This window comes from Pecten maximus, chromosome 18 (assembly GCF_902652985.1).
Source record: "Pecten maximus chromosome 18, xPecMax1.1, whole genome shotgun sequence".
NCBI classification, from domain to species: Eukaryota; Metazoa; Mollusca; class Bivalvia; order Pectinida; family Pectinidae; genus Pecten; species Pecten maximus.
This window is the reverse complement of record NC_047032.1, coordinates 4945252-4967116: the sequence shown is the minus strand read 5'-3', so window position 1 is coordinate 4967116 and position 21865 is coordinate 4945252. Positions and strand designations below refer to the sequence as shown.

Below are 21865 nucleotides of genomic sequence, written 5' to 3'. Positions count from 1 at the left end.
CACTACGGGACGGGGGACATCATGGTGTGACCAGTCTCTGTGTTACAAGCGTATTGACAACACTACGGGACGGGGGACATCATGGTGTGACCAGTCTCTGTGTTACAAGCGTATTGACAACACTACGGCGCGGCCGAAATACGGTCATTCATTCTCGGTGTCATTTATCATTAAGCGTTTATTGAATTCTCTAAAACAATACAAACATAGGGTCGATCTGTTGGTCACCCAGGACCAAACTGGACACAACCTATGTCACCTGTGTAATCAAAATGACTCATAAGGCCTGAATTCTCACAATCACACCATGGGGTCCGCTACCTGACATATTTCAAAACTAAGCTGTCCAATCATTAAAAATGGGACAAATCACAACCTTATAATTATATACATGTCCCTTAATATGATCAATAAGATACATGTATCTCGTGCCTTTTTATTAGATCTAAACTATTGTCAGACTCTGTGATGACGTCACTGCATTAGATACATGTATCAAAGGTTTCCCCCAATACTTATCCAACTATTTCTAAAGATGTGTTTAGTTATCCGTATGATGTATAGTTATGGTAGTGAGATGTATAGTTATGGTAATGAGATGTATAGTTATGGTAGTGAGTTGTATAGTTATGGTAGTGAGATGTATAGTAATGGTAGTGAGATGTATAGTTATGGTAGTGAGATGTATAGTTATGGTAGTGATATGTCATCGTTCTGGTAGTGCGCTGTATCGTCCTGGTCGTGCGCTGTCTCGTTCTGGTCCTGCGCTGTCTCGTCCTGGTCGTGACGCTGTCTCGTTCTGGTCGTGACGTTGTCTCGTCCTGGTCGTGACGCTGTACTCGTCCTGTCGTGCGCTGTCTCGTTCTGGTCTGCGCTGTCTCGTTCGGGTCGTGCTCTGTCTCGTTTCTGGTCGTGCGCTGTCTCGTCCTGGTCGTGCGCTGTCTCGTTCTGGTCCTGCGCTGTATCGTCCTGGTCGTGCGCTGTCTCGTCTGGGCGTGCGTTGTCTCGTCCTGGTCGTGCCTGTCTCGTCCTGTTCGTGCGCTGTCTCGTTTCTGGTCGTGCGCTGTCTCGTTCTGGTCGTGCGCTGTCTCGTTCTGGTCCTGCCTCTCTCGTTCTGGTCCGTGCCGTTGTCTCGTTCATGGTCGTGCGCTGTACTCGTCCTGGTCGTGCGCTGTCCCGTTCTGGTCGTGCGCTGTCTCGTTCTGGTCGTCCGTTGTCTCGTTCTGGTCGTGCGCTGTCTCGTCTGGTCGTGCGCTGTCTCGTTCTGGTCGTGCGCTGTCTCGTTCTGGCCTGCGCTGTCTCGTGCTGGTCGTGCGCTGTCTCGTTCTGGTCCTGCCTGTCTCGTTCTGCTCGTGCGCTGTCTCGTTCCTCTGGTCGTGCGCTTTGTCCTGGTCGTGCTTTCTGTTCTGGTCCTGCGCTGTCTGTTCTGGTCTGGCTTCTCGTTCTGGTCGTGCGTCTGTCTCGTTCTGGTCTGCGCTGTCTCGTTCTGGTCCTGCGCTGTCTCGTTCTGGTCCTGCGCTGTCTCGTTCTGGTCGTGCTCTGTCTCGTTCTGGTCGTGCGCTGTCCGTTTCTGGTCGTGCGTTGTTCGTCTGTCTGCGCTGTCTCGTTTGGTCGTGCCTGTCTCGTTCTGGTCGTGCGCTGTCTCGTTCTGGTCCGTGCGCTGTCTCGTTCTGGTCGTGCGCTGTCTCGTTCTGGTCTGCGCTGTCTCGTTCTGGTCGTGCGCTGTCTCTTTCTGGTCGTGCGCTGTCTCGTTTCTGTCCGTGCCTGTCTCGTTCTGGTCCGTGCCTGCTGTCCTCGCTTCTGGTCTGCGCTGTCTCGTTCTGGTCGTGCGCTGTCTCGTTCTGGTCCTGCGCTGTCTCGTTCTGGTCGTGCTTTGTCTCTTCTGGTCGTGCTGTGTCTCGTTCTGTCCTGCGCTGTCTCGTTCTGGTCGTGCTGTCTCGTTCTGGTCGTGCGCTGTCTCGTTCTGGTCCTGCTCTGTCTCGTTCCTGGTCGTGCGCTGTCTCGTTCTGGTCTGCGTTGTCTCTTCTGGTCGTGCGTCTGTCTCGTTCTGGTCCGTGCGTCTGTTCTCGTTCTGGTCGTGCGCTGTCTCGTTCTGGTCTGCGCTGTCTCGTTCTGGTCCTGCGCTGTCTCGTTCTGGTCCTGCGCTGTCTCGTTCTGGTCGTGCGCTGTCTCGTTCTGGTCCGCGCTGTTCGTTCTGGTCGTGCGTTGTCTCAGTCCTGGTCGTGCGCTGTCTCGTTCTGGTCCTGCGCTGACTCGTTCTGGTCGTGCGCTGTCTCGTTCTGGTCGTGCGCTGTCTCGTCCTGGTCGTGCGCTGTCTCGTTCTGGTCCTGCGCTGTCTCGTTCTGGTCCTGCGCTGTCTCGTTCCTGGTCGTGCGTTGTCTCGTTCGGGTCGTGCGGTTGTCTCGTTCTGGTCGTGCCTGCTGTCTCGTTTCTGGTCGTGCGTTGTCTCGTTTCTGGTCGTGCAGTTGTCTCGTTCTGGTCGTGCAGCTGTCTCGTCCATGGTCGTGCGCTGTCTCGTTCTGGTCCTGCGCTGTATCGTCCTGGTCGTGAGCTGTCTCGTACTGGTCGTGCGCTGTTCTCGTTCTGGTCACTGCGCTGTCTCGTTTCTGGTCGTGCGCTGTCTCGTCCTGTCTGGGCTGTCTCGTGCTGGTCGTGCGCTGTCTCGTTCTGGTCCTGCGCTGTCTCGTTCTGGGCTTCTCGTTCTGGCCGTGCTGCTGTCCTTTGGTCCTGCGCTGTCTCGTTTCTGGTCCGTGCGCTGTCTCGTTCTGGTCGTGCCTGTCTCGTTCTGGTCGTGCGCTGTCTCGTCCTGGTCGTGCCTGTCTCGTTTGGTCCTGCGCTGTCTCGTTCTGGTCGTGCGCTTGTCTCGTCTGGTCGTGCGCTGTCTCGTGCTGGTCGTGCGCTGTCTCGTTCTGGTCCTGCGCTGTCTCGTTCTGGTCGTGGCTGTCTCGTTCTGGTCCGTGCGCTGGTCTCGTTTCTGGTCTGCGTCTGTCTCGTTCTGGTCGTGCGCTGTCTCGTTCTGGTCGTGCGCTGTCTCGTTCTGGTCTGCGCTTTGTCTCGTTCTGGTCCTGCGCTGTCTCGTTTCTGGTCGTGCGCTGTCTCGTTCTTTGTCCTGCGCTCTCTCGTTCTGGTCCGTGCGCTGTCTCGTTCTGGTCGTGCGCTGTCTCGTTCTGGTCGTGCGCTGTCTCGTTCTGGTCCGTGCTCTGTCTCGTTCTGGTCGTGCGCTTGTCTCGTTCTGGTCGTGCGCTGTCTGTTCTGGTCTGCGCTGTCTCGTCCTGGTCGTGCGCTGTCTCGTTCTGGTCCTGCTCTGTCTCGTTCTGGTCTGCGCTGTCCCGTTCTGGTCGTGCGCTGTCTCGTTCTGGTCGTGTCCGTGTCTGTCTGGTCGTGCTCTGTCTCGTTCTGGTCGTGCGCTGTCTCGTTTCTGGTCTGCCTGTCGTTTGTCGTGCTGTCTCGTCTGGTCTGCCTGTCTCTTCTGGTCTGGTGTCTCGTTCTGGTCTGGTGTCCTTTCTGGTCGTGGCTGTTGTTGGTCTGCGCTTCTCGTTCTGTCGTGCGTGTCTCGTTCTGGTCGGCGCTGTCTCTTCTGCCTGCGCTTCTGTTCTGGTCCTGCCTGTTCTTCTGGTCTGCGTGTTCGTTCTGGTCGTGCGCTGTCTCGTTCTGGCGTGCGCTGCTCGTTCTGGTGTGCGCTGTCCGTCTGCTGCGTTGTCTCGTTCTGGTCTGCGCTGTCTCTCTGGTCGTGCGCTTCTCCTGGTCCTGCCTGTCTCGTTCTGGTCCTGCTTTCTCTTCTGGCCTGCGTGTCTCGTTCTGGCCTGCCTGTCTCTCTGGTCGTGCTCCTCTTTCTGTCTCCTGTCTTGTCCTGCGTGCTCGTTCTGTCGCTGCCTGTCTCGTTCTGGTCTGCGCTGTTCGTTTGGTCTGCCTGTCTCGTCTGTCTGCGCTTCTCTTCTGGTCGTGCGTGTCTCTCTGGTCGGCGTGTCTCGCGTCTGCCTGTTCTTCTGGTCGTGCCTGTCTCTCTGGTCTGCGTGCGCTGTCGCCTTCTCGTTCGGTCCTGCTGTTCGTCTGGTCTGCGCTCTCTGGTTCTTCTGTCTGCGTCTTCTGGTCTGGCTCTGCTTTTCTTCTGCGTCCGTGCGTTTCTGTCTGTCTTGCTCTTATGTCGGCTCCGTTCTGGTCTGCGCTGTCTCGTCCTGGTCGTGGCTGTTCGTTCTGGTCGTGCTGTCTCGTCTGGTCGTGCGCTGTCTCGTTCTGGTCCTGCGCTGTCTCGTTCTGGTCTTGCGCTGTCTGCCTCTCTGGTCGTGCGTGTCTCGTTCTGGTCGTGGCTGTCTCTTCTGGTCGTGCGCTGTCTCGTTCTGGTCGTGCGCTGTCCTCGTTCTGGTCGTGCGTTGTCTTTGGTCTGTCTGTCTCGTTTCTGGTCTGCGCTGTCTCGTCCTGGTCTGCGCTGTCTCTTCTGGTGTCGCTGTCTCGTTCTGGTCCGTGCGCTGTCTCGTTCTGGTCGTGCGCTGTCTCGTTCTGGTCGTCGCTGTCTCGTTTGTCTGGCGTGTCTTCTGTTCTGGCTCCTGGCGTTTCTGCCCTGGCGCTGTCTCGTTCTGGTCCGTGCGCTTGTCTGTTCTGGTCGTGCTGTCTCGTCTCTGGTCGTCGCTGTCTCGTCTGGTCGTGCGCTGTCTCGTTCTGGTCCTGCGCTGTCTCGTTCTGGTCTGCGTCTGTCGTCCTGTCGTGCGCTGTCTCGTTCTGGTCGTGGCTGTCTGTCGCTGGTCTTGCTTGTCTCGTTCTGGTCGTGCGCTGTCTCGTCTGGTCTTGCGTGTTCTCGTTCTGTCGTTGCTGTCTCGTTTCTGGTCCTGCGCTGTCTCGTCTGGTCCTGCCTGTCTCGTTCTGGTCGTGCGCTGTCTCTGTGGTCGTGCGCTGTCTCGTTCTGGTCGTGGTGTCTCGTTTCTGGTCGTGCTTGTTGCGTTCGTCCTGCCTGTCTCTTCTGGTCTGCGCTTCTCCGTCCTGGTCCTCGCTGTCTCGTCGGTCGTGCTGTCTCGTCTGGGTCTGCGCTTCTGTGTGCCTGTCTCGTTCTGTCGTGTGCTTCGTTTCTGGCGTGCCTGTTCTTTCGCGTGCGCTGTCTCGTTCTGGTCCTGCGCTGTCTCGTCCTGGTCGTGCGCTGTCTCGTTCTGGTCGTGGCTGTCTCGTCCTGGTCTGCGTCTGTCTGGCGTCGCTCTCGTCTGGTCGTGCGCTGTCTCGTCCTGCTTGCGCTGTCTCGTTCTGGTCGCCTTCTGTTCTGCCGTCGCTGTCTCGTTCTGGTCCTGCGCTGTCTCGTCCTGGTCGCGTCTGTCTCGTTCTGGTCCTGCGCTGTCTCTTCTGGTCGTGCGCTGTCTCGTTCTGGTCGTGCTGTCTCTTCTGGTCGTGCTCTGTCTCGTCCTCGTCCTGCGCTGTCCTTCCCTGTCGTGCGCTGTCTGTCCTGGTCCTGCGCTGTCTCGTCTGGTCGTGCGCTGTCTCGTTTGGTCTGCGCTGTCTCGTTTGGTCGTGCGCTGTCTCGTTCTGGTCGTGCGCTGTCTCGTTCTGGTCTGCGCTTCTCGTCTGGTCGGCTGTCGTTTGGTCGTGCCTGTCTCGTTCTGGTCCTGCGCTGTCTCGTCCTGTCTGCGCTTCTCGTCCTGGTCTGCCTGTCTCGTCTTGGTCGTGCGCTGTCTCGTCCTGGTCGTGCGCTGTCCCGTTCTGGTCGTGCGCTGTCTCGTTCTGGTCCTGGCCGCTGTCTCGTTCTGGTCCTGCGCTGTCTCGTTTCTGGTCGTGCGCTGTCTCGTTGGTCGTGCGCTGTCTCGTCTGGTCTGCGTGTCTCGTCCTGGTCGTGCGCTGTCTCTTCCTTGGTCGTGCGCTGTCTGGGTTTTGGTCCTGCCGCTGTCTCGTTTCTGGTCTGGGTCTCGTTCTCCGTGCGCTGTCGCGTTCTGCCCGCGCTGTCCTCTTCTGGTCGTGCGCTGTCTCGTTCTGGTCCTGCGCTGTCTCGTTCTGGTCGTGCGCTTTTCTCGTTCGTGGTCTGGCGCTGTCTCGTTCTGGTCGTGCGTGTCTCGTTCTGGTCCTGCGCTGTCTCGTCTTGGTCGTTTCCCCTGTCTCGTTCCTGGTCCTGCGCTGTCTCCGTTCTGGTCGTGCGCTGTCTCGTTCTGGTCCTGCGCTGTCGTTCTGGTCCTGCGCTGTCTCGTTCTGGTCCTGCGCTGTCTCGTCCTGGTCGTGCCTGTCTCGTTCTGCTCGTGCGCTGTCTCGTTCTGGTCCTGCGCTGTCTCGTTCTGGTCGTGCGCTGTCTCGTTCTGGTCCTGCGCTCTCTCGTTCTGGTCGTGCGCTGTCTCCGTTCTGGTCCTGCGCTGTCTCGTTCTGGTCCTGCGCTGTCTCGTTCTGGTCCTGCAGCTGTCTCGTTCTGGTCCTGCGCTGTCTCGTTCTGGTCCTGCGCTGTCTCGTTCTGGTCCTGCGCTGTCTCGTTCTGGTCCTGCGCTCTCTCGTTCTGGTCGTGCGCTGTCTCGTTCTGGTCGTGCGCTGTCTCGTTCTGGTCGTGCGCTGTGCTCGTTCTGGTCCTGCCTGTCTCGTTCTGCTCGTGCCCTGTCTCGTTCTGGTCGTGCCGCTGTCTCGTTCTGGTCGTGCGCTGTCTCGTCCTGGTCGTGCGCTGTGCTCGTTCTGGTCCTGCTCTGTCTCGTTCTGGTCGTGCGCTGTCCCCTTCTGGTCGTGCGCTGTCTCGTGTCTGGTCGTGCGCTGTCTCGTGCTGTCGTGCTCGTCTCGTCCTGGTCGTGCGCTGTCTCGTTCTGGTCGTGCCTGTCCCGTTCGGTCGTGCGTTTTGGTCTCGTCCTGGTCCTGCGCTGTCATCGTTCTGGTACGTGCGCTGTCTCGTGTCTGGTCGTGCGCTGTCCCTTTCTGGTCGTGCGCTGTCTCGTCTGGTCTGCGCTGTCTCGTTCTGGTCGTGCGCTGTCTCGTCCTGTCGTGCGCCTCTCTCGTTCTGGTCCTGCGCTGTCTCGTCCTGGTCGTGCCGCTGTCTCGTTCTGGTCGTGCGCTCTCCCGTCCTGTTCGTGCGCTGTCTCGTTCTGGTCGTGCGCTGGTCTCGTCCTGGTCGTGCGTTGTCTCGTTCTGGTACTGCGCTGTCTCGTTCTGGTCGTGCGCTGTCTCGTTCTGGTCGTGCGCTGTCTCGTTCTGGGTCCTGAGCTGTCTCGTTGTGGTCAGTGCGCTGTCTCGTACCTGGTCGTGCGCTGTCTCGTTCTCGTCGTGCGCTGTCTAGGTTCTGGTACGCGCGCTGTATCGTTCTGGTCTTGCGTTGGCTCGTTCTGGTCGTGCGCTGTCTCGTTCTGGTCGTGCGCTGTCTCGTCCTGGTCGTGCGCTGTCTCGTTCTGGTCGTGCGCTGTCTCGTTCTGGTCTTGCGTTGTCTCGTTCTGGTCGTGCGCTGTCTCGTTCTGGTCGTGCGCTTGTCTCTTCTGGTCGTGCGCTGTCTCGTCCTGGTCGTGCGCTGTCTCGTTCTGGTCGTGCTCTGTCTCGTCCTGGTCGTGGCGCTGTCTCGTTCTCGTACGTGCGCTGTCTCGTTCTGGTCGCGCCCTGTCTCGTTCTGGTCGTGAGCTGTCTAGTTCTGGGTCTTGCGTTGTCTCGTTCTGGTCGTGCGCTGTCTCGTTATGGTCGTGCGCTGTCTCGTCCTGGTCGTGCGCTGTCTCGTTCTGGTCGTGCTCTGTCTCGTTCTGGTCGTGCGCTGTCTCGTCCTGGGTCGTGCGCTGTCTCGTCCTGGTCGTGCGCTGTCTCGTTCTGGTCCTGCGCTGTCTCGTTCTGGTCGTGCGCTGTCTCGTTCTGGTCCTGCGCTGTCTCGTTCTGGTCCTGCGCTGTCTCGTTCTGGTCGTGCGCTGTCTCGTCCTGGTCGTGCGCTGTCTCGTTCTGGTCGTGCGCTGTCTCGTTCTGGTCGTGCGCTGTCTCGTCCTGGTCGTGCGCTGTCTCGTTCTGGTCCTGCGCTGTCTCGTTCTGGTCGTGCGCTGTCTCGTTCTGGTCCTGCGCTGTCTCGTTCTGGTCCTGCGTTGTCTCGTTCTGGTCGTGCGCTGTCTCGTTCTGGTCGTGCGCTGTCTCGTTCTGGTCGTGCGCTGTCTCGTTCTGGTCGTGCGCTGTCTCGTTCTGGTCCTGCGCTGTCTCGTCCTGGTCGTGCGCTGTCTCGTTTCTGGTCCTGCGCTGTCTCGTTCTGGTCGTGCGCTGTCTCGTTCTGGTCGTGCGCTGTCTCGTTCTGGTCGTGCGCTGTCTCGTTCTGGTCGTGCTCTGTCTCGTTTTCTGGTCGTGCGCTGTCTCGTTTGGTCTGCGCTGTTCGTTCTGGTCTGCGCTGTCTCGTTCTTGTCACTGCGCTGTCTCGTTTCTGGTCCTGCGCTGTCTAGTTTATGGTAGTGCGCATGTCTCGTTCTGACCGGCGATATATAGTTACGGCTTGAAATGCACTGACAAAAAGAAAATGCAGATATGAAGGAACCATCAAAGACACGAGAAGAAACACTACTGGTCAACTGAGAAACTTAAATCAACTTACCAGGAAAGCTGTACCTGATGACGTCACACGGTATGACGTCACTGGATCTGCCTTCAGGACGCTTCTGAAATGATTTACGATCGAGCTGGGGATGAAACGAAATTGATATGCATTTGATACTGTTATTACATTTACATGTAACGTTACCATTTAGTGTTGGTATTCATACATGACAATTGTTTCGGTAGTAAAGTGTATATTTCCTAGCTGTAAAGTTCAGTTGTTGTAATATAAAGCGAGTTATTATGCGACAGTAAAACATTTGTTATTCTGCCTGGAGTTGAAATCTCTCAATTTTCTTTGTTTTAAATTACATGAATTTTACTGATCCAATTTCAGTAATTTACCTTGAAGAATTTCTCGTTAAAACTTAATAATCCTACAACCACACTTTTTTTTTTATGATACAGAAGTCTTGTCTTGATTTGAATGATGAACTATAATCTGCAGATATCCGGAAACTTAATCTATAATCTGGAAAAAAAAGAGGAAATTCAATGTATTTTTTTTAATGTATAATCTGAAGAGGTGCGGAAACTAAAGTATTTGTATTAGTACCATATAATTTAATTTTGTATGAAACACGCATTTTCATTGGCTGAAATAATTTTGTTATACCTCCATAACAAAATTTTTGACGTTGCGAAATGTAACGTCATTTTTGATTGGCTGATGACGTTGCGTAATAATTTATCACCGAAAAGAGTTCGCCAAAGAGAGTGAAATATCTTGGTGTGTATAAGACGAAATTAAATTATAAGAATTAACATTGATTATTTTTTCTGTTATACAGTCATAACATAAAAAACTGGAGTGTACTCTCTTCATAAACCGCTTCGCGGTTTATTTAGAGTACACTCCAGTTTTTTCTGTTATGGCTGTATAACAGAAAAAATAATTGATGTTAATCCTTATAGAAAAAAAAGAAAAAAAAAAGAAAAAAGGAAAACCAATATTACGCTGAAAATAATAAAGTATCGAGAGAGACAGCAATTCCTTCTCTACCGAATACACTTCAGATAGATATGTAGTGCATTATGTAAATGTTTCGCGCTGCAGAAATCTCTGAATTGTCTTACCGAATCGTGAAATCTCTGAATGTCTTACCGAATCGTGAAATCTCTGAATGTCTTACCGAATCGTGAAATCTCTGAATGTCTTACCGAATCGTGAAATCTCTGAATGTCTTACCGAATCGTGAAATCTCTGAATGTCTTACCGAATCGTGAAATACATTGAGCACATCCGGGGCAACAACTTTTACATTGTCATGGAGTTAACGCAATTATGTGTACTTATAGAAATTGAAAAAGAGACATACAAACTTTTAATGGCTGAATTTACCCCTTAACTAGAAGACGACTATGCACTTGTCTTCTGGGTTTTACGTGGTCGATATCAGATACTTCAATATTTTCAATTACTTTCAACAGATAAAATTGAATTAATAAAACTACATTGTTAGCTTTTTCGTCCTTCTAGGACTCGTCAGTCATGTTAAGGACACCACACGTCTGTATCGTCCTTCTAGGACTCGTCAGTGATGTTAAGGACACCACACGTCTGTGTCGTCCTTCTAGGACTCGTCAATGATGCTACGGGCACCATTCAACCGTATCGTCCTTCTAGGACTCGTCAGTGATGTTAAGGACACCACACGTCCGTATCGTCCTTCTAGGACTCGTCAGTCATGTTAAGGACACCATTCAACCGTATCGTCCCTCTAGGACTCGTCAGTGATGTTAAGGACACCACATGTCTGTATCGTCCTTCTAGGACTCGTCAGTCATGTTAAGGACACCATTTAACCGTATCGTCCTTCTAGGACTCGTCAGTCATGTTAAGGACACCATTCAACCGTATCGTCCTTCTAGGAGTCGTCAGTGATGTTAAGGACACCACACGTCTGTATCGTCCTTCTAGGACTCGTCAGTGATGTTAAGGACACCATTCAACCGTATCGTCCTTCTAGGACTCGTCAGTGATGTTAAGGACACCACACGTCTGTGTCGTCCTTCTAGGACTCGTCAGTGATGTTAAGGACACCACACGTCTGTGTCGTCCTTCTAGGACTCGTCAGTGATGTTAAGGACACCACACGTCTGTGTCGTCCTTCTAGGACTCGTCAGTGATGTTAAGGACACCACACGTCTGTATCGTCCTTCTAGGACTCGTCAGTGATGTTAAGGACACCACACGTCTGTGTCGTCCTTCTAGGACTCGTCAGTGATGTTAAGGACACCACACGTCTGTGTCGTCCTTCTAGGACTCGTCAGTGATGTTAAGGACACCACACGTCTGTGTCGTCCTTCTAGGACTCGTCAGTGATGTTAAGGACACCACACGTCTGTATCGTCCTTCTAGGACTCGTCAGTGATGTTAAGGACACCACACGTCTGTATCGTCCTTCTAGGACTCGTCAATGATGCTACGGGCCAAACGTGATAATATACTTAGAGCTCAATGTACCCATATTTGATTGTCTATTACAAATCATCATAGACAATAGAACAGAAAATGTCAACAGTGTAGTCAAAGAATTGTTTAAGAAGCATTTAAAGATGCTACACCTCCGACAGAGTGTAATAAATTGTTATTATTTTGACTCGTGCGACGTTTCTACACTCCTTTCACGTTACTATCTCCCCTACTGGATTTCCACAATTTGACCCCGATCCTTCCGTCATTTGCAAGACTCTCACCTATTGTAATCGTTCGAGTGTCAATAGTTAGACATTTTTAACATGATCAGTATGTGCCGACCTCAATGTATGTACAACCAGAAAAACAGCTGATTGTACAAAACGACTCATAAGCTATAAGCACCATTCAATGTAAGGTTAAACTTAGATACAGTCCAAAACTTAGTTCAACTACTTCATAAAGGGGAGGGGTCAAGACACTGTGGAGGAATTCGGACAACTGGACAACAACTGAGAGGTGACACATGTAGGGTAGGTACGGTACATATACAAATAGCTCTTATCTACCCGCAAATCCGGCCTGGCCAGCTTATGTAATACCTAGATAATGTTTACTGGACAAGATCCCGGGACTGACTCGGGGCCAGGAAATAAATAGTTGTGACACCTAGATCTCGGCTCCTGATAAACTATTTACCAAACAAATGGATGCGTGAAACGAAAGATGTGTAAGCATTGTTCTACTCTCGTAAACATTTTAATAAATATTTGTTATGAAATGTAATCTTAAAATGTATATAAAGTTTAGCTGTAATCATTGATATAAAAACAGCACGACAACGTCTATGGGTAAAATTTCGAATGTTTTAGTAAGAAAATTATCAAAAATGATATTAAGATTTTTCGAAATATGGTTCCAAGATGACAATACCGCGGATTGTTCATTAGTTTAGAGTAAGGAAATAGTCTTTCCGTTTGGAGGGATACAAGAGGTGTAGGTATGAAGATTTAACTCACAGACTGTGTAGGCTTTATCACGCGGATATAAGCATTGTATGGTAATTAGTACATAATTAAAGTAATCAGAAACAGCCAGCCACATTGGGCAGCGACTGTAGCACGTAGCTGTGGACTATGGCCACTTCTTAGTGTGCTGGCTGTCTTCAAGTTACCAATTGCTACAGGATTCAGTCGAGTTTAGATTGTTCAAGCTTCATTTAATCGCGGTTGACACACCCATTAATTTATTCACTAGAAATATTTATTTAGGCTCCAAAAGGTACTTTTAAGCTAACTTTATTTGTAAAAGGTAACACGGTTCATGAACATTTTAGAGCCTAAATCAATGATAAATACACACAATGTGAGAGGCAGGCAAAACTCCTTTATAGTAGGAAGTACAATGAAAAGGACAATAGTCCTTCACAGGAGTTAGTACAATGACAATAGTCCTTCACAGGAGTTAGTACAATGACAATAGTCCTTCACAGGAGGAGTTAGTACAATGACAATAGTCCTTCACAGGAGTTAGTACAATGACAATAGTCCTTCACAGGAGTTAGTACAATGACAATAGTCCTTCACAGGAGTTAGTACAATGACAATAGTCCTTCACAGGAGTTAGTCAATGACAATAGTCCTTCACAGGAGTTAGTACAATGACAATAGTCCTTCAATGGAGTTAGTACAATGACAATAGTCCTTCACAGGAGTTAGTACAATGACAACAGTCCTTCACAGGAGTTAGTACAATGACAATAGTCCTTCACAGGAGTTAGTCAATGACAATAGTCCTTCACGGGAGTTAGTACAATGACAATAGTCCTTCACGGGAGTTAGTACAATGACAATAGTCCTTCACAGGAGTTAGTACAATGACAATAGTCCTTCACGGGAGTTAGTACAATGACAATAGTCCTTCACGGGAGTTAGTACAATGACAATAGTCCTTCAATGGAGTTAGTACAATGACAATAGTCCTTCACAGGAGTTAGTACAATGACAATAGTCCTTCACAGGAGTTAGTCAATGACAATAGTCCTTCACAGGAGTTAGTACAATGACAATAGTCCTTCAATGGAGTTAGTACAATGACAATAGTCCTTCACATGAGTTAGTACAATGACAATAGTCCTTCACAGGAGTTAGTCAATGACAATAGTCCTTCACATGAGTTAGTACAATGACAATAGTCCTTCAATGGAGTTAGTACAATGACAATAGTCCTTCACAGGAGTTAGTACAATGACAATAGTCCTTCACAGGAGTTAGTACAATGACAATAGTCCTTCACAGGAGTTAGTACAATGACAATAGTCCTTCACAGGAGGAGTTAGTCAATGACAATAGTCATCCACGGGAGTTAGTACAATGACAATAGTCCTTCACAGGAGTTAGTCAATGACAATAATCCTTCACAGGAGTTAGTACAATGACAATAGTCCTTCACAGGAGGAGTTAGTCAATGACAATAGTCCTCCACGGGAGTTAGTACAATGACAATAGTCCTTCACAGGAGTTAGTACAATGACAATAGTCCTTCACAGGAGTCAGTCAATGACAACAGTCCTTCACAGGAGTTAGTCAATGACAATAGTCCTTCACAGGAGTTAGTACAATGACAATAGTCCTTCACAGGAGTTAGTCAATGACAATAGTCCTTCAATGGAGTTAGTCAATGACAATAGTCCTTCACAGGAGTTAGTACAATGACAATAGTCCTTCACAGGAGTTAGTACAGTGACAATAGTCCTTCACAGGAGTTAGTCAATGACAACAGTCCTTCACAGGAGTTAGTACAGTGACAATAGTCCTTCAATGGAGTTAGTACAATGACAATAGTCCTTCACAGGAGTTAGTACAATAACAATAGTCCTTCAATGGAGTTAGTCAATGACAATAGTCCTTCACAGGAGTTAGTACAATGACAATAGTCCTTCACGGGAGTTAGTACAATGACAATAGTCCTTCACAGAAGTTAGTACAATGACAATAGTCCATCACAGGAGTTAGTCAATGACAATGGTCCTTCAATGGAGTTAGTACAATGACAATAGTCCTTCACAGGAGTTAGTACAATGACAATAGTCCTTCACAGGAGTTAGTCAATGACAATAGTCCTTCACAGGAGTTAGTACAATGACAATAGTCCTTCACAGGAGTTAGTACAATGACAATAGTCCTTCACAGGAGTTAGTCAATGGCAACAGTCCTTCACAGGAGTTAGTACAATGACAACAGTCCTTCACAGGAGTTAGTACAATGACAATGGTCCTTCACAGGAGTTAGTACAATGACAATAGTCCTTCAATGGAGCTAGTACAATGACAATAGTCCTTCACAGAAGTTAGTACAATGACAATAGTCCTTCACAGGAGTTAGTCAATGACAATAGTCCTTCACAGGAGTTAGTACAATGACAATAGTCCTTCACAGGAGTTAGTACAATAACAATATAAAACAATACACGCCATATATAAAACATTACACGCCATATAAAACAACACAAACCATATACAATAATACACGCCATGTATAAAACAATACACGCCATATAAAATAATACACGCCATATAAAATAATACACGCCATATAAAACAATACACGTCATATATAAAACAATACACGCCATATATAAAACAATACACGCCATATAAAATAATACACGCCATATAAAATAATACACGCCATATAAAACAATACACGTCATATATAAAACAATACACGCCATATATAAAACAATACACGCCATATATAAAACATTTCACGCCATATATAAAACAATACACGCCATATATAAAACAATACACACCCTATATAAAACATTTCACGCCATATATAAAACAATACACGCCATGAATGTATATCACATCGTCACTATCTTGTTCTATCCGCTAAATATAGGCATGGGGGTTGGGAATCTAATGTCAAACCTTGGAACTGTACTCTTATGTGTCCAGTATTTAAAAAGCTGGTATTCATCAAAAACATACAACTTTGAAAGAAGAAATACATTAACATATTTGACACATATTTTCATCTAACAAATGAAACTGCACGTCAAATATATATATCTGTCATATGTTAGGAAATACAAGCGGTGGGTCCTACGAAAAAGAAGCTTGGGAAACGGAGCATTGCATATGCCCTTTCAATTTTAGGGGAAATCGGTTTTGACAGATCGAGGTAGGGAGTTAAGCACGTATTTAGCGGAATTTCTTCTGTTTCATAAATCATAACACTATGAGGCCTTTAGTCTGACGAGGCACAATGACAGACCAATAGATGGTAGAACTAGGAGCGACATCATCTATAAATAGATCCGATAAGGGGCGTGATAAGGAAAATTGATATTGATGAAGGCGCGAGGTGAAATTCCAAACATTATTTTGAATTTTGAAATAATAGATTCCGAAATATGTATGTTTCAGTTCATGGATACAATAGGAATACAACTAACGTCAAAGACATTTTTTTTACAAAGCGCATGCGGTAAAATGATACAATTTTTTGTTATCATTTACTTTATGGCATAAATCAAGTTTTTGCAACACGAAATAAAGTGTAAAAACTGAATGAAGTTTCCAGCGTTTTTCTGGACAACCCGCACATGACTGACAAGGTCCTCAGATTCCTGACGGCGCCGTGCGTTGTTAGGTAACGGTAGGGGGCGCCCTCCTAACTGACAAAGAGGCTTATATTACTTGTCACAAGTCATGACACCTGGCATTATGTGAACCCAACGTGTACACATCGTTAAGGCAGTCTGCTATTTTGTGTCATGTGTACTCACTTCTGCTTCAAAAAAAATTGTGTTCAAATATCAAATGCGTGCATAATAGACAGTTTGGTGGTAGAAAACTCCATGGACAATGGAATCCCAACCGGAGATATTTGTTATATTTTATATTCAGCTTTGCACCAAAAATGCTATATTAAAGTTGTTTTTAATGTTTATTTAATCAATTATTTATTACGAAGCAAAGAATATTTGAAATGTATTGATGATTGCTTTTTTTAGAAGAAGAAGAAGAAGAAGGAGAAGAAGAAGAAGATTTGTATTATCGGAAGTTGCATGTTATCATTTATTTTGTACAGACATTATATAAGTTTAAATAAAAACTTGTGTCAAATCCTTTTATCATTTTGAAATAAAACATGTTTACATTAGAAGAGGGAAAATAAGGATGACAGACCGGCGAAGGAGGAAATCCCCACAAACCCTGAATTCGCCGCTGTTACATAAGAGCACAAGTCGTATGACATTGACACAGAAAATGTTGAGGAGATTTTTGTTCAACCCGACTCGAGTGCAGTGTACATTTCACGTTCTAAAGATAACGTAGGACAATCCTGGGTAGCTAAGGTTTGTCCTTGTTTCTCGTGCTCTAAGCGACTTGGACGATAGCCCCGTGTTATGTTACTTGTCATTCACACGAGTGTATCGTTGAGTAAACCTCTGATGTGACCCCGGGTTGGATAAAATAATCGAGTGCTTAAGACTGCCTTACTGCTAAACGCGTCTCCTTTACAAAGAGTTCCAAAATGATTAATAACTTTTTTTTTTTTTTAATATTTGTATATACATATATAAATAGTAACTGGTTATTTCCTAATGAAGTCAATATTGGTGATTTAAAAAATGATGTTAAGGATACATGCGTTGACATTTTTTATATATAAATTAACATTTAAATCTAAGCTGTAGGTACATTTGTATCTCGCGTAATGTCACATACAGCCTTAACACTATTATAAACCTTGGTTCTCTTGATATTGTTAGACAACCAATATTTTAATTTTTGAAATGTGTCCTTAATAATAAAATATTGCAGAGCGAACAAGTCTATATTTACTTGCATGTGATTTATAATGATAATCATCATATGCTTTTGTTGAATATGAATTTTATTCATTTTACTACAACTGCGACACAAGTCATGCAACTTATATTATCACTCCTGTTTGCCCGGATGGAGGCGCACGAGGTGTGGGTTGAAACCGGAGTACCCATGGAGATATAAACCCGCGTGGTCGTGTAGGTAACCCATATACATGTCCATGTGTGTTACCACTGTGTAACCTGATCGCCGAAGTGAAAATGTTCATTTTTGTAAGAAATTGCTTAAGGTTTAAAAGTCTATAAATGATGTAATGGTATACTGGGAACTTTGTCGTTTTCCCCTTAGAATATACACGAAGATATATGATTATAAAATATTGGTTCCAATTCCTTGACAGGAAAAATTGTATATTGAATACTGCATATGATTTTTTTATTAAGTAAAAACACTGGTTTATGTTTTAATTGTGTACATATGTAAAGGAGTCACTATGCTCTTTAGGTTTCGGCGAGGTATGGCTCTGTCTCTCACCAAATAACTCGGAAGCTATTTTATCTTGTATACGGCAGAGAATTTTTGATCAAACCCAAGAGTATTTGAGAGATTTATTAGAAAAGCATTCGAAATGTTTTTTATATAAAAATATTGTGGACAAGTTTTCCATTCGGTTTTATTTAACCATGTATATACCTATGAAATACAGAAAAGTCTATCTATCAAAACTGCATATGTATGCGCATGCGTCAGCAATCGAAACTGGCCCTTTTAACAATATTGATCGAAATAAGAGACACTGTTTAATTTGTAAGTCAACGACTGAAAAAAATATGAATACCATTTTATATCAATATGTAATATGTATAAGAATTTAAGAAAGCGTCTCATTAAAAGATACCAATAGATTTTGATATGTGTTCTTGTACTCTTTCTTGCAAACCTGTGTCTATGTAAAATAATATATATATATCTTCTTTATGTTTATGTCAATGATGCTGTCTCAATGATTTCATGTGATATATTTGTATGTTGGGAGAGGGCGTCCATAAGTTGGAAAAACTTGTGCCTAATCCCTTGTCACAATAAATTCGACAATAAAATAGTTTTAAAGTCAAAAAGATACTATTGGCAAAAGCCTGCAATGTTCATATTAATACAGTTATTAAGTGTACAAAATATCATAGAATGAAGTCGTTTAGGTACATTCATTTTCGAAGCCAATACGATCCTATCTGTATATATTCAACCCGTACCTCACTTTGTATTGGTATTGCTGTTCTGTACCAAGTTTTGTATTGTGTTGATTGTAATATGTACTAATGGGTCGTATGACCCACAGTCAAAAAAATAAAGAAATTGAATATACCACTATTGTGTAAGTCAATACTTAAATGTGTGTACGTAAATATAATATCTTAACCTTCTTTAGTATAATGAATCTGACTGCGTATCCAGCAAAAATCGGGACACTTTGGTTTTAAATACATTCGAGCCCAGTTACCGCACAAAAACACTTCCGGTCTCGCCAACAAGGATAGGCTACCCGTATGTTCGAGTGTTTACGAGTGTTCACCTGAATATGATGATTTAAACAACAAACCAGAGAGGTTAATCTCGGCATAAAGCCACTTAGTCCGCGGGAAAGATTTGATTAAAGGGACACGTTCGGTTAAAATACATGTCGATAATACATGTACATTATGTAATTCTGACGCTTTGAACCGAAACAATTATTGATTTTATTCCTTATTTAATTAAAAATAATATCACATAATCATAAGTTATAAAATATCTTTAACGGAATGGATTGAAGAGAATTGGGAATGGATTAAAGTCCCATCCCGTTTAACATTGTAAATTATGGCTCTGGATTAATATACAATATAGAAGTTTATTTCGATTTCGAATTGACGATATTATTCACTGCTGTTGTAGTTTATTAAGTGTACCATGAAATTGTGTTATTTTTCGTGCGTTTCCAGTAGTTTTCGTGTTACGTACAGAGAGCGGCGTTTTTGCCATAATGATGTGGAGTTCAAATTGTAAACTGTTGGTCAATATAATAATTTTTTTCATATTTTGTGTAATTAGTATGATCAAAATTGACAGCAATCCTCATATCTTAATATTATTTTTAATATCCCGAGTATTGAGTAAAAATAAAATCTCTTTTTTTTTTATAGTATACGCATGAATATGTTCACGAGAAATGGTTCAACTGTATCCCTTTAATACCCACGGATGCCTTGTAGTTTAAGACATACCTCTATCTCCAGGGAAGGGTTCTATTGGTATCAAGGTTTACGGGTAATTGAGGGGCTCTTCTCTAACGAGTCTGTGATATCCCGCCAATATCCCTAGCTTTAGCCAGATAACGTCTGTTACATATAGCATATAATTAATATTCAGGTGTATGCTAATGTCAGATATATGTAAATAATTAACAAGAGGTTGTGAGATTTTATAACCAGAAAAAAAAGTAATAAAATCAAATTCACGAAGCCACTTAATTATCATTAAATATAGAAAATTATACACTGATTGTGGTGGTCACGCATTTATTATATGTTAACACGTAACCAATAGTCAATAGAAAAAAAACATCAATCTATGTAAATGATTCAGTAGCCTTGGATTTGCTGGATTAACATATGGCTTTTGTCTTTATAGAATTTTCTTTAAAATGACATACCGATATACAAAAACAGATCCAAACATGTATTTTGTTAGTTCGGGTTTATGTTTAAATCCGTTTTTGTTAATTTCGAATACACACAGTGTGTAAACGATAAAACTATAATCATGAGTATTGCTCAATTCTCATCGGTTGAGAAACATTTAAAAAAAAAAAAAAAAAAAAAAATTGTTGTTTGAAACTAACGCTTTTATTAGCTGAACCCCGATAATTAATAAGAGATGTGATCTTCAGAATGAACCTTTCTGATATTTTATGTTTGGCTCGTTCATTTTGAAATGTGTGAAAATTGTGTTAAGTTTATACCATCATTCATTCGCTCATTTCTCTATGGCATAAGTTGAAGAGAGGATGTTATTTGATAATAAATTTTAAAATCTGAAATGTACATGTCGTCTCGTGCCATTAGCCCGGGAAATCTGTTACCCGTCATTTCCGCCATCTTTCATCATCCGCAACAAATAAGCATGCGCAGAGCCGACTCTACTGACAAACTAATGCACTGAACACAGGCTTGATCATCGGTCACTATCATCACTGGTCAGTGTCTGCCAATGTCCACATTACCGGTCATTTTCGTCCAAATTACGGCCAATTTGTTCTAATGGCATACTAGCCTATGTATATATATATATAACTCATTCACGCACCTGCGCACTTCGATCATAGCATGACGTAACATACACGCTGGGAAGTGTCGAATTCTTCAAAAGGATTTTCAAACGTTATAAAGTCCTTTGTTTACTGAACCAAACAAATTTCAAAACTTTTAACTCCGAGAGATGGAACCCGTTGGGGAATCTCTTCTTTTAATACCCAATGGAACACTCAAAAGAAAATTACGAAATGGCGTTTAACTCACAATATTGCTCCACTGGTCTTTTAATCTAGGTCTCACGGCTTTTACCGTGAAAATTGCAAAATTTTATAGCCAATTAAGGAATTACAAATCTAAAATTTGATCTTTCAATTAAATAGCCCATTTGTGCCTCTCTCCAGATAAGAATAATGATTTTGAAATTTTGCAAGAAGGGGAATTTTATTCCCTACATTTCCTTTCTCGATTACTTTTGCCTTATGACTGAGCGCAGAACGTGCTGAAAGTTTGGATGATACCAATGTCAATTTCGTCATGCTTTCAAACATTTCACCAAATTTTCATCACTATCTGTTGTTGGGTACTTATGCGACATAAGGGTTATATGCACTTATTTATTTATTTATGTTGTTTATTAGCCACCAAATAACCCGCCACAAAATGGCCATGACCGCTAACGTGGCGACCATCACAGCCAAAAAACAGATCTATCTAGCTAGACTTAGACAGTAAATGGAATTATATTATGAACATAATTATACCAGATGTGAAACAAGTGAAAAATATTTGAATAGAAATTACAATTTCCATAAAAGCTTTAGGATATATTTTTTCAGACTTTGTAAGATTACAGCAGAAATGAAATTGATAAATTGTCAATTTTGTAAATGAATTACTTTACTTGCTCAGTGTAAGATAAAATCAACACATAATCTGAAACGGAAGTGTAATGTTAATTCTAATTGTCATCCGAAACCGGACCCCTACGGAGTTGATCTGAGCCAGTGGCAAGGTCTGTCGACGAGTCGCGATCACTTAGGGCGAGTTCACAGCGTTAGTGCTGCGATTAATAAAATATTAATTAAGGAGCCAGTGGTCAGTGGCCAGACACAATGACCAGCACAGGAGGTGTCACTCCTACGGCCTGTCATCATGTAAAGCGAGAGGAAAGACATTTATATTGATTTACATAGGAAAGTGGAGAAATTTTACTTATTTCATTTAATATGTATATGCTTTTTATATCCAGCTACTATTTTCAATGATTTTTTTTGTGGTCTACCAACTAATAAACAAATAACAATTCATCCGTTCGTGTATTTCATAGTTTGGCCTTTCAGCTAAATAAAACAAGTGTTCCTTTAATTCATTTTAATGTGCATACATACGAACATTGTAATATATATTACAAAACTACTGATATATTTCTGCTTCTATTTACCAGTAATTTTAGGGAGAATCTCGACTTTTACCTTCAATTTTAGGCATTAATTTTTAGTTAAACTTTTAAATATCATAACCTAATCAATACAAATTAACCAAAAAGAGGCATATTTTACTTTTCTGAAGCTTGACATTTTAAATCGTGATGATTATTTTTGCCCTGCATGTGATATTTTAAGGCAATTTATTTTCAAAATTACATTTTTTAGTGAACACAGAATTTGATAGGACTTAAAGAAAAAATCTGTTGAATCATATTGAAGTTTAAATCTTAAACCCCATTTCTTAACCCAAACATACTGAGACTGACACACGGGAGTAAGTGTCAAAGACATTAAATTAACGTTAACACCAGTTTTCATTAGATCAAAAATATTTTAA

At 44.6% G+C, this 21865-nt stretch overlaps 1 protein-coding gene across 1 annotated transcript; it reads right to left on the bottom strand.

The window, feature by feature from the left end:
• Nucleotides 1-690: 690 nt before the first annotated feature.
• LOC117316971 (trichohyalin-like) lies at nucleotides 691-20054 on the bottom strand. The gene is made up of 7 exons (XM_033871750.1): nucleotides 20011-20054; nucleotides 7357-7728; nucleotides 6529-7262; nucleotides 4487-6221; nucleotides 3200-4454; nucleotides 2332-3059; nucleotides 691-1486 (listed from the first exon to the last, which is right to left on the bottom strand). The coding sequence occupies exons 1-7, from the start codon at nucleotides 20052-20054 to the stop codon at nucleotides 691-693; spliced, it is 5664 nt and encodes a 1887-aa protein (XP_033727641.1).
• Nucleotides 20055-21865: the final 1811 nt, after the last annotated feature.

Bases quoted from the DNA above. Each gene is read 5' to 3' on its own strand.
- LOC117316971 (XM_033871750.1), bottom strand. From the start codon at position 20,054: ATGCCATTAGAACAAATTGGCCGTAATTTGGACGAAAATGACCG. The intron at 7,729-20,010 runs GTAATGTGGACA...GCGCAGGACCAG, and splicing joins AATTTGGACGAAAATGACCG to AACGAGACAGCGCACGACCA. The intron at 4,455-4,486 runs GCACGACCAGAA...CGCACGGACCAG, and splicing joins GACGACCAGAACGAGACAGC to AACGAGACAGCGACACCAGA.